The sequence below is a fragment of the Apostichopus japonicus genome, chromosome 21 (genome assembly GCF_037975245.1).
Source record: "Apostichopus japonicus isolate 1M-3 chromosome 21, ASM3797524v1, whole genome shotgun sequence".
NCBI classification, from domain to species: Eukaryota; Metazoa; Echinodermata; class Holothuroidea; order Aspidochirotida; family Stichopodidae; genus Apostichopus; species Apostichopus japonicus.
Window position 1 is genome coordinate 2,791,122 of NC_092581.1, and position 12,469 is coordinate 2,803,590.

Sequence of the window (12,469 nt, forward strand, 5' to 3'; positions counted from 1 at the left end):
CCAGCTGGATAATCCAATTATGCAGATTAGCCTTGAACCAAGCAAGAGGATATTTTTCTTACACCTCAATGATTTGATAAGTCCATAGTCTGTGACAAGACTCGGAATTAGTTAGCATTGCTTGGTAGTTTGTTTTGGGCAAAAATCAATTTTTAGGCCCCCTTTTTCCCTTTCGCATTTTATAACAACCAAAAATTGAGTGATTGCAAAATATGAAAAAAAAGAGAGAGAAAAAATAGAGAGAAGATTCACAAGAAGAGATGATACGCTTGTCTGCTTGTACAGATGAACCGTTGAGCACATGTTCTTGCATTGGGAGCAGTTTATGCTGCGTCAGGAAATCATCCTAAAGGCAATCAAAATAACGATATAAATAAATAATTATATTCATGCTGTTGTATTTTCTACAAACACACACATATCAGGGTGCATATGTTTGTTTTACAGTATATATATATATATATATAAATATATATATATATATATATATATATATATTTGTATATATTTGTATATATATATATATATTTTCCAACTCATTACGATTTTCATTTATATATATATTCATTTGCCTTTGTCGTTTACCTCCATTGCATTAACATAAGTCTATTCAAAGTATCTCTTTCGAGATCCGGCTTTAGGAATCACAAATGATTTTCGAGTTGGTTAGCATCATGTTTGATCTCTAGAGTAAGGCAAAATATGTCTCCAAAAACAGAACTAGTATTGTTCGATACAGGTGACAAACGCCTACAGTGGAATAACGATCTTCCTTACCGGTTTCGAACCTCTGGACATACAATCAGCGTCCATAGCCTAGTGGTTAGGGTGTCCGCGTACAGAGCGGGAGGCCTGTGGTTCGAATCCCGGTGGAGGCTGAAAGTTTTTTCACTGTTCCTGATTTTCCAACTCATTACGATTTTCATTTATATATATATATACTGTAAAACAAACATATGACCCCTGAAGCTTGTCGAAAAGAAACTAACACTCCATAAATACACATGAATGTATATATCTTACGCTGTAAAAAAACCTAAGAAGGCAAATAGTGCAAAACAAGATACTGGGGAAGAAGAAGAAAATATATTAATAGCTAGTTGCTAGAGGCAATCATCAGAATATTAAAAGTATTAACAATTTAATGTGATGCCACGTCATCACTTGGTATGACGTCTTATACCGTCTTTCGATACAACAATATTTTAGTGCAATATTGTAAAGGAAAAATCAACGTAATGTTGTATATATTAGTTAGGAGGTTTGCTTTGCTGTACTTTGTGTATACGAACATAATGTATGTGTATTGTATTCGATGGCTCACTGCAATAGTATCCTTTGTATTATTATAGTGCTGACCATATATGGGACAGAAATGGATGTAGGGGAAGTGGGGAGGGGTGGGACGGAAGGGGGTTTTCGTGGTGTAGGAATTTCGTCTCCGTGGCTTTTCAATTAAAACGGTTTAACTACTTAGCCTAACGCTTGTACAGACCATTTAGCCAGTTCCGCATATGCAACATTAAAATCAATGCTAGACAAGAGTTTTGTTTTCTTAAATAATATGTTTACAAATGGATTACAAATTTATCAAGAACATATGAAGTTCAATATCATCTAATGGTTGTTCTGTTGCTTATATTAAGGTAAACGAACATGGTTTGTTCCAATTCTTATATATATATATATATATATATATATATATATATATATATATATATATATATATATATATATATATATATATATAACAAGACTAGTATTAATAGTAAGGCCTGTACCAAGGAGGTGACGTCATCATCAATTTTATAGCCTTAAAGGAGCATTCCAGAAATGAAGCAACAATTTTAAGGAGCAATATATTGAAAACTAGACAGCTAATGTTCATTTTTTCTCTTTCCTTGAACTATGTCATACCGAGATTAAACATCCTGCGTAAAGAAATGCATTATAACATATAGATATGAGCCAGTTCATCCTTGCTTTATAATGGCATCCCTTGTATCTCATATCACACGACTGCCTATGCAACGTTCTGACAGCTCGGAGTTCTCATCGACCTGAATATACAAGCGAGTTTAACTGGGTTTAGAGAAACATGGGATCTTCCAATTGTAATCTAAAATCTTGAAAAACAAAGCAAATCTCTCGACTCCCCTAAGTATGGCTGCTCTTCTTGGGAGTTTACTATTTCCCGGCTCAGTATATAAGACTACGTAGAGTTTTATTAAACGCTGACATGTTTTTCTTCTAATGTAGCTGACAGGTCTCTGAAGGTGCCTAAGGCGACGCTGTCTAGCATTGTCAATTGGTCACTTACTTCAAAGACATTTTGGTCATGAAAGCTTGATTGCTTTTGTCCGATCAATTTGAACCTATTCGACGATATCCAGAAAAGCCTGCAGGTTGGCTTAAGTTGATGAAACCGTGACTTTCTTATTCTTCTTGTTTTTGTTTTCTTGTTATATTACTGAAACAAACGAGAAACGTTGGATTTAGTCTCTGAAGCAGCATGCATACGAATTAGTTGCTGTTGTTGTTGTTTTCTTTCTCGTAAATTAAGAAAAAAGGCTAAGTAAAGCTTAAATGTCAACAGTGTCAACTCCAAATATTCTAGAGTACGCTAGAACGTTGACTATAATTGTCCCTCATATTCAAACTTCAATACAAATATATTTACAATCATCTTCCAAGCATTTCCCTTAACTGGATTATGTATTGTCTATAACTAGACAATCATCATTGAATGAGAAACTTTTTTGATTAAGCTGTCTTTAAATTTTGAAAATAATTTTGAGATATATTTTTATGGAAAAGAGGAATGGAGTGGGCCTGGGAAGACTGATTCGAAGTTATATAAGTCACAAGCTCTGTCTGTATACGATGACAGGTGGTGCGTTGGATTGAATTACTGCATACAAGTTATGCATGGGTGAGAGAGGAGTGGGGAGGGGGGGGGGTGGAATGAAGGAGGACCCTGCAATAAATATCGTTTGATTGTCCTTAAAACATATCTTGTGTGTCAGTGTGTCTTTAATTCCCTGTTTAATATATTCAGGGTCATACATTTTGTTTTCTACTATTGATTACATAGGTGGTGAGGTGAGGGGAGGGGAGGAGAGGGGAGGGGTGGGGTGTTTTATAATAGACATGCATAACAACATATAAACTGTTATAAAACACCACACATGCGGTTTTCCGTATCGTTATTTGGCATCCCTTTCCTTAAGTTTTTCTTTGATACTTGAACTATAGTACGGTACTTTTGCATGTTGTTACTTGATATGTAAGGCGATTTTTCTTACTTTTAATATACAACAAACCTGTGTCACTGACGTCTGTAAATATTTCCTAAATTGAGAGTTTGTTGATATAGTAAGGTTATACTTTCACCCATCTCTCTTATTCTCTTATGTCAAACTCAATCTACTGAAATATCATTTCATCTAAACATTGTTGATGAAAACAGAAACCAATATAAATGATTTATGTGTGTATCAGATTGTGTTGGAATCTTTATACACCATTTGACACAAGCTATATAGTGAGAGAGCGCCTGCATGTTAATTAACTTCGAATATTCACCTTCCGATATCAAGATATTAGATATGGAGATCTTGTTATGAGAAAAGGCGTATCAGCTATGAATTGGTGATTGAACTTGGTACTGTATTCAATCTATAACTGAGATTCAACTACAACGTGGGATTGACACAGTATATGTATCCCATCATTTCGGTTGTCATGTTTGACGACAGGTATCCTACCATTCATTTATAAGTACATCAAACTAGCCTATGCTTATATGTGATCGTCGACCATCATACCTGCATTTACAGCTTTAACAAGTTATATGTGAATTTTTTTATTTATTTATTTAATTTTTGTGTGTGAAATAATTTGATTATGGAACTGTCTTAGAATTTTGACTGCACAATGCATATACACAGGTAGCTTAACCCATATTTTTACTACACATATAACCAGAAATGCCTTTTCTACTTATTTGATATAAAGCAACAATTAAAGAATACGTTAGTGCGTTGTATCACAATGATTTCATTATGCATAAAGAACGTAAAGAAGTCATATATTGTATTGAATATTTCACTGAAAAATAATTCATTTCATTAAAGTTTTGAGATAATTCTGGAATCTATGGCACTTTGATTTTCGAGAACTGTTAAGAATCTATTTTTGGTATAGCAGTAGGCTACCTGAATGTGTGGCATCACCGTATGGCAGTTGTGAGAATTGAATTTGTGTTTATGTCTTTACAAATCATTTATCTGAAAGGAAGGCAGCAAAACAAAATTGAAAGTTGATGACACCTTACAGTTATATGTATGTATATATATATATATATATATATTTATATATATATATATATATATATATATATATATATATATATATATATATATATATATATATATATATATATATATATATATATGGATTCTAGCAATTTGTAGCTAAGCTTATGATGGGATGAGAATGGGCGGGCCTAGTGCTTTGAAGGGGTCTAATGCACAGTGTCTTCTCTATAGATGGATACACCACGGTCTGTTGCAATCATTTGGAATGCGAAATCTTTACATAAGGGAAATTACTTTTAAAACAATAAATGACCTTTCTTTCACAATCAAAAACTTATTATATCATAACTTCCAATATGACATCTGATGAAAGCTCATGCTGCCCTCAGCAATTGGTTTCATCTACCATAACAGCTGCCTACGTTTGTGACGCGCGTAAAGTAAGCCAAAGAAACACTTTCTCTGTCTTCGTTTCACGCGGTGCTATTTTGAGCATCAGTGGGTTGGAGACTCTTACTAAATGAAATTTTCGCCGCTGCACAGAGTGAATACCGTATTTCTTTTCATTTTAAAACTACGTTGCGGTGATGGTGACAAACTCAAAGAGGAGAATTGATTAGTAGCTATGACTCAAATCGAAAACCGTGAAAAGCAAAGCACTCGTCATTATGATCTTGAAGTTGTAAAGAATTGAAGCCGATATACTTTGTTACTTGGATGTAATACAGTGTAGGCTACACCATTTAGCGCAAGGTTCGCATTTTTTCCCCTACATCTTGAGATTTCGAAAAAAAATTTGGCGCTGGGCATAAAAATAGCCATTTATAGCCATATATTACTAATAAAGTCGTGGCGAATTGTTTCTTACTATGTGTTTCTCGAGTTTCTGATTCAATAAAATCTTTGTTTGTGATGGCCTGTCATGAAAATACTGGTTACTCCGAAAGAGACTCTCGTCTTATAACCTTTCTTATAAAGTTGCATGGTTTTGTGTCGCTTAGTGATAATTTATAAAAGGAAAAAAAAAAGAAGAAGAAAAACCAAGGAAAGAATTGCACACGAACTTTACAAGCATTTTCACCTGTTACATAAATACGAGTGTCCATCAAGTAAGAAGCTCATTTCTAGTTTTGCATTGCTAAAAGAATGACTCAGCCTTCGATCACTTTGAAATGTGCCGATTCTTCAACAAGTGGAACTTTTATCTTATTCACTGGGAATATTTGACACCGGAAAGGAATTTATCCAGGTTTCTAACGATAATGTGGAAACCTGAGTATGTGAAGATGGCTAAAGCTCCCTTATCTGGGGGAACCGATAAAAACTTTTCGTCATGGGATGTTGGATGTTATCACTTGTTCACAGAATTGGACAAGGATGGACTTGGCAGCCGGGTGAAACCCGCCCCCTGTTTACTTGCATTGTGGGAAGGTGACGAAACATCACATACAGACAAAATGGCTGCGCTCAGTTGGTTAGATTTGCTGGAAAAAGAATTTGATAAGTCTTTCGTAGATCTTGATTTACTCCTCGGGGAAATTGATGTGGAACAATGTGACATTACTTATGAAGGCAGAACAAAGATGACATCTTTGAGCTCTGCGTTCGCTCAACTGTGTCACAAATCTCAGACTATTTTCCAAAATAATGCTAAGGTGGAAGTGAGTATATGATTAGCCCAGCCATTACGTTAGTAACACACATGTACAACAGACAGGGCAAGGCTAGGCCTAGTATAACAGTATACTAAGTATAATGTATGTCTAAAGCTAACACGAACTTTAGCTAGATCAACATGATGTCACAATGTACGCCATTATTATTAAGTTAGAGAGCAGTACCTGGTAATGGATCGGTGCTCATTTAACAATTGCTCCAGTAGAAAAAACTATCATGGTACTTGGTAGCCTAGCTCAGCTTATGTAGACTGAGTGAGACTTATTCAGTTATTGTTTATGTTATAGGGAAGGCATTGTTTTGTTTATTAAACAAATAGGCTATGACTAAGTTGTGATAAATGGACAGTGATATTCATAAGAGAGTTAGCCTAAGCATAGGCTAGTCAGGTTGATATTTTGTCGGTCACACACACCAAATTTTCTGTAAAGTTTGCATTACTTCATCATGTGGCTTGACTGACAACACTGTGTTTGCCTAGCCTAATGTGAAGTGAATTGCATATGAAATGGCTAAAAAAGTTTTGGCAAGATAGTGACTCTCTTTCATTCTGTATAAAAAATTTGTGTCCCGCCTATGGTTTTTCCTTAGTCCAAAACTCATGTAATTATTGATTCATTTATATGTGAGCCTAAAAAAAAATGGAAGCCATACACAAATTGACAAGATGTCAAGTTAACACTGCCATACCTACAGTAGTCCACCCGTCATGAAGTGTTCCCTCTTTTTACGGCATTCTTATATCCTAGCAGTCTTTGTGTATAGCATTTGCCAATTTTTTTTTTATAGGTTCTGAAAGAGTCTGAAAGGGAATCTTTATAGTTGGAAAATTTTACTAATTTGCAATAGTCTTGCACAGTTATGTAGTTCCATGTTAATTGTTTGTTCAAGAGTACTACATGTTCCTCACTTCAGTAGTTGTAATTTGACATTAGGTCACTGAAAACCCAGGATGTCCCACCCACAGAATATATGATGAATGCATTGAGATGCATTAATATTAGTGCTAACTGCTATGCCCTGTCCTGTGGTAGTGTAGCAGGCCTACTCCCCTAGGCTTGTGTAGGCTATGTACTGTATTGAATAAATGCAGTGTAGTGACTTTCACAGTATTGTATTGTAAGTGATGGAAATATGCAATGCTACTCTATATACATTTTAATATGGAACTGTAAACGATAATGACAGACTGAAGATGTAGACCTAGGCTAAGTCTGGGAGAACCTAGGAAAACAACCAACAAACATGGCTAATCAGAACTCTTCAAGCCTACAAACAACTAACAAGAAACACCTAAGGTTTTCCATTCCTAACCCCCTACCCCCCCCCCCCCCCCGCAGTTGTTTACATGTAAACATTCTGGCATCTGCCGTACGCCTTGCACACAGAGCTCATGATTAGACAAATTCTGTTAACATTAGGAATATGTTTCTCTATATGTATATGTACAGTATGGTTTGTTTCTATTGTGGCCTATCATGTCTGCACAAGGTAAAACATTAACTACAGATGCCTTAAGTTGATGTATGCTTGATGCATTAATGCTATTGACTCAAGTGAACTCACAATTTATGCACATATAGGGCCTAAGGCTGTCTTAATATTTTTTGTTGTTGAATTCACATTGCATATACATAAAATACATACATAATGGATTCAAGGGGTTTCGAGCTCCCATGTCAGACAGTAGGGAGAATTGATGACGGTTGCCGAACTTTGTATGGCAGCAGGTTATAGCTCCTGCCATTGATTTGGTAATTCTTCTCACATTTCTAAGAATATCTCTTGGATTTGTAATGAAAATAACTTTGAAACTGGAATCATGGTGGGAAGTTGTGAGGGCAAAGTAGATACTAGACTTTGGACTAGGTGAACTGCTTGCGCCCCCTTTCAGATGTTAAAGTTCTTGCATTAGGGGTAGGGATGGCAGAGAAGGCAGTCTGTTGGAAGTGAGAAGAGGAAATCATGTTTAAGAATAGAAGTATTAGTAGCCTACATTATCTTCATCTTTGTATGTAAATGAATCACACACGAAAGCAAAATAAATTTTGGCTCAATTCATTGTTATTAAGTTTCCATTGACTCTTTTGCAAAATGAATCATAAAGTCTCACCAAACTTGAAAGTTCCCTTGAGTTTCTCTCTGGAACACACTGTAAATTTGCAAAACCTACTGTGACAAGTTTTAAGTGTATCATATATCCGAACTCTATCCACTGGCATTAAGTTAGTGAATATCTTGAAAACTTGGAGGCCTGATGTATATTTGAAAGTTATTTCTTATGGGAGAGAGGCAATTACCCTGTAAGCCCAGTATATTTGAGTTTGTTTCTGTATGGCTAATATTCTGTACATTCTGACTAACTTGCAAGTATGTACAAGAGTAATTTATCCCACCTAGCCAACCTCCAGACCTTTTACATGAAACTGAACATTATCTTTGCAAGGAATTATGTAAAATGACTCCAAGATTTTTTCGTCAATGGGTACTCAAGCAGAGTCAATAAATATAATAATTGATATGTGAAGCCAAATTGTTTCATGCAAAGAAAGAAAGGGAAAAAGAAAAAGAAAAAAAGAATGTAGCATTTTCGTGATGTTTGAAATAAAAAGTGTGATTGAGTTCATAAAGTGTTGTGTAGTAAAATAACAGCATATTGATAAACACAAGCATGCTTTCCCCCCCCCCCTTCTCCTCCCCTGAACATTAGATAAATATTCTGAGAAGAAAGCTTATAAATATGATATATCATAATCATCAGCTTGATCTCATATCAAAATCATGAAAATATGAAGGTCATAAATATTGCAGCCTTGTTTGGCTGTTAATATAGATCTCTCGCATTTCAACCACAGTCAAGGTTGTCAGGAGTGGCATATTTCAAACAATCCATGGACAAAGGCACGGTAGCTTTTGAAATATTTGCAAACGGTCGGGAAGTATTTTATCTCGATGATTCAGAACATTGAATTTACTTCACTCCTCTAGATTCATCTATATTCTCCAATCTGCACAACCTAGCCTAAAAATGCTGTTTAGTGCTGTAGAATTTAGGTTAAGCTTAAAAATTTGTATATCGGTAACTGGTAAGGATAACAATTGATGTTTGGTTGCGTCTTGTTTCCATGCAAACACTTTGCAGTTACAGTGCTATATATATCCTGTGGATGTAGATTTTACTGCATGCATGAATACATACTCAAACCTACTAAGGTAATCTATGTCTCAACTTTAGGGCACAAAAAAGTGCGAACACACGCACACCCACACACATGTACACACACATGAACACATGCACACCCACAAGAAAAAAATTCATGTATCTGAATATACATAGATTTTAGATACTGTTAGTACAGTACAGTATGTATCCTCCTGAATCATGTCTTGATTCTAGAGGATTCTGTGTCATGTTGCATAAGATTGGTGTGTTTAGATTTAATGGCTACCTCTAGTAGTATATACCTCTTCATTCGCAACAAATTGCCAATATAGTACATCTTTGAGTATGTCATCCTCTCTGCCCCTCCCACTCCTCCTCCCACTCCACCTCCCTCCATTCCCCTCCCAGTTGCTACAGTAGGCTTCATTACTTCTAATGCAACCACCTTTATCCAATCGTCTTCAACAAATTGCAAACAATTCTAACATTGAATGTTCTGCTCGTGATAATCTATCCAATGAATCTGAATATATTGTAGTAAAGTTTGTTCTCCTTATATAAGTTGCTCATATTTCAAAATATTTGTCTGTTATGTTTTTAAAGGCTTACAGCAAGCAATATGTTACTTAGAAATAAGCAGATCAGTTTGTTTCCTTATGTTTTAGTTAACTGTGCAAAAGTATGTTCAGAAAATCCTCCCCCCCCCCTCGCCACGCCCATTCCCAAATCTGCAGTACGCTGACAGTAACTGTCGCTGTACACATACCTTACAGCCTTCACACACACATGGTAGGCTCCTCTAACATTATGTCTGAACACTGTGCCTGCTTACTGTGTCTGGATTTCCTTTTCTTCATTGTAGCTTCCTCATGTTGCCTGACAGCTTCGAGAACTGTCTGTGAGTAGTCAGGATTTGCAAAGAAGAAAGAAAGATAAAAAAAAATATAAAAAAGAGACCGAAGAAGGAAAAAAAGGGGGGAAAAATCGAGAAAGCTTCTAGCATCTTTCTGGGTTCCATTCGAGTTCTTCAAGTATCAAGCTGAGAGGCATTTCGTATAATTAACATAGAGGGTGTAAACATATGAGGATGAAAAGGATTATGAACATGATATTTATTTCTCATGATAGAGAAAAATGAATGATAATATCAATTTAAGTTCATTGTGCAGAGAGATTATAATATTTTAAATTAAAGGAGTTGATTTTTTTTTTTCTTTTTTTTTTCAGTTTTGGAATAGTGAAGTAATAGTTTTAAAATTTTTACAGTTTACTTGTAAATTTTTTTGAATTAATACCATCAAAAGTGTCTACTATAGGGAATAGAATGTTGATGATTCGATCAAATTCATTGATTAAATGCTCATAATATTTCATTCAGTGAGAGAGATTTAGGAGGTTTAGTTGATTAAAATTCGAAATTTATCTTAGTTTGAATAATACTCAATTGAGTTTGGTTACAGTAAATTTCTAAAACCAATCCCCAAAACGTGAGCTGTAGTGTGGAAATTGTTGTCTATTCTCGTTTGCCACGGCTGTATCGGAGGATAACCTTTATCTGATAGAAGTACGATTTTCATGCTACTCATACAGTCAGTACAAAGCTTTGGTTTGTGAGGTAACATTATGAATATTCATGACCTGGGGTTTTGTGGAAGTGGGTGTTTTTGATTTGATTGGCTTCAAGGTTTTTGAAGTTTTTAATGTCGTATTTCAAGATTTAAAAGAGTTTTAGTGGATCTCACAATAAAACTTCAACTTTGGCTTCAAGGGCTTTTGAAGTTTTTAATGTCGTATTTCAAGATATAAAAGAGTGTTAGTGGATCTCACAATAAAACCTAAAGAGTAGGCCATGTTTGAATTCTGCAAATCTTGCAAACACTTTCACTCCAGCAAGTTGTAGTTGGATCCATGAAATGGCTATAATTGAAGTTTCCCTTCTCAAAGAATTTACAAACTGTCATATAGCCATATTGTTATATAATTTCATTCATTCACCATTTTGTTTTTTCATCTTTTGTAAGGCAATTCATTGAAGTCAACACCGATGAAGTTCTTTTGAAATTCCTAAAGGTCAGGACTAGATTAGAAAGTTAGAAATAAAAATATGTAATTTGATTCACCAACACTCTTGTAAGTAATTCATCAAAATATTCCCATGAGAGTATTGCCAAGTACAGACTAAGCTCACCGTATGCTACTTTAAGGGTACCTGGAGTTGAGTGATCAATTCCTTATTATTGTGGCAGCAGAAAGAGCTCTGGAGAACATCAGATTCGGTTAGTCCCAATCGTATTATCGGCCTCGAGATATCCGCACAGATTTTGTTAAAGCAGTTTGCATGGGTTGTCATTCTAAAAACCGTGCGACTGGAACGTGGCATCAATGCCACCAGCTTGTAATTCTAATACTCCTCAGTTCTGCCGTGTAATCAGTGCATCTTGCCATGTGAACTTTTTGATGCTTTTTATTTGTCACACAAAGTGAACAGTCAGCTGGACTGTAAAGCTTAGACTTTATCACATAATTACATGATTATCATAACAACTTGTGCCTTGACTCTTATATGCAAAATAGTAGTACCTTTGTGGTGAAAGTGTGATATATATCAAATGTTAAAGGCAGGTACTCGAGTTGACATTGGTTCCTTTTTCGATGCTACCTTCGGTGCGAAAGTAACCTCGACTAGTCAAGTTTCTTATCAAACAATGAAATAAAAATTTTGTGAGTAACATATCCAATTGATAAATTTAGAATTTTGCTTTTTAGATTTGGTAAAAAAAGGTGTACAAGCAACAAGATGTTGATGTTCAAATCTTTACTTAGTAGTTGTTCAACTGATTTATACCTTCATTTTGGTGAGAAAAATGTTAGGAGCATTTCAAACATATAGTTTGAATTGTTTGACTATGTTTCTGGAGAGAAAGCTGACAAAGTAGACTAATCTGTCTGAACATTTCTTGGGATGCCGATGGAACAACCTTTTGTTTTAAATTTTGGAATCGAGTCTTTGCGTGGTATTAAGAAACATTATACAACAAATACATTCTCCTTTGCCTTAAAAGGTGTTTGTCTCCTCAGCATTTTCCCTTTGAAATCTAAGCCATTGGCACGCACGTGTTTCATACACGAAATAATTCTGTTTAATTCGGTTTTCCAGACAGACAAACACTTAAGATTTTTTTCTTCTTCAAAATTTGTAAGTGGATGCATTGGAGGCTTGAAAAGATTTTAGGTTGAAAGTATAGGGATTACAATTTTTGCCAGTGATATCAATTTAACAGGTCTTGGTTAACGTTCAACATTAATGTGA

General features: G+C 35.2%; 1 protein-coding gene across 3 annotated transcripts in view; it reads left to right on the forward strand.

Moving 5' to 3' along the window:
* Nucleotides 1–4,830: 4,830 nt before the first annotated feature.
* LOC139962610 (Golgi-associated PDZ and coiled-coil motif-containing protein-like) overlaps nt 4,831–12,469 on the forward strand; it is an 82,891-nt gene continuing 75,252 nt past the window's right edge. The window contains exon 1 of one of the 3 annotated variants that reach the window (XM_071962746.1): nt 4,831–5,980. In XM_071962746.1, the coding sequence (XP_071818847.1) occupies nt 5,492–5,980 (489 nt within the window). In that variant the 5' untranslated portion in view covers nt 4,831–5,491. The remainder of the gene's footprint in view (nt 5,981–12,469) is intronic. The other 2 variants (XM_071962747.1, XM_071962748.1) reach the window with 2 other exon arrangements.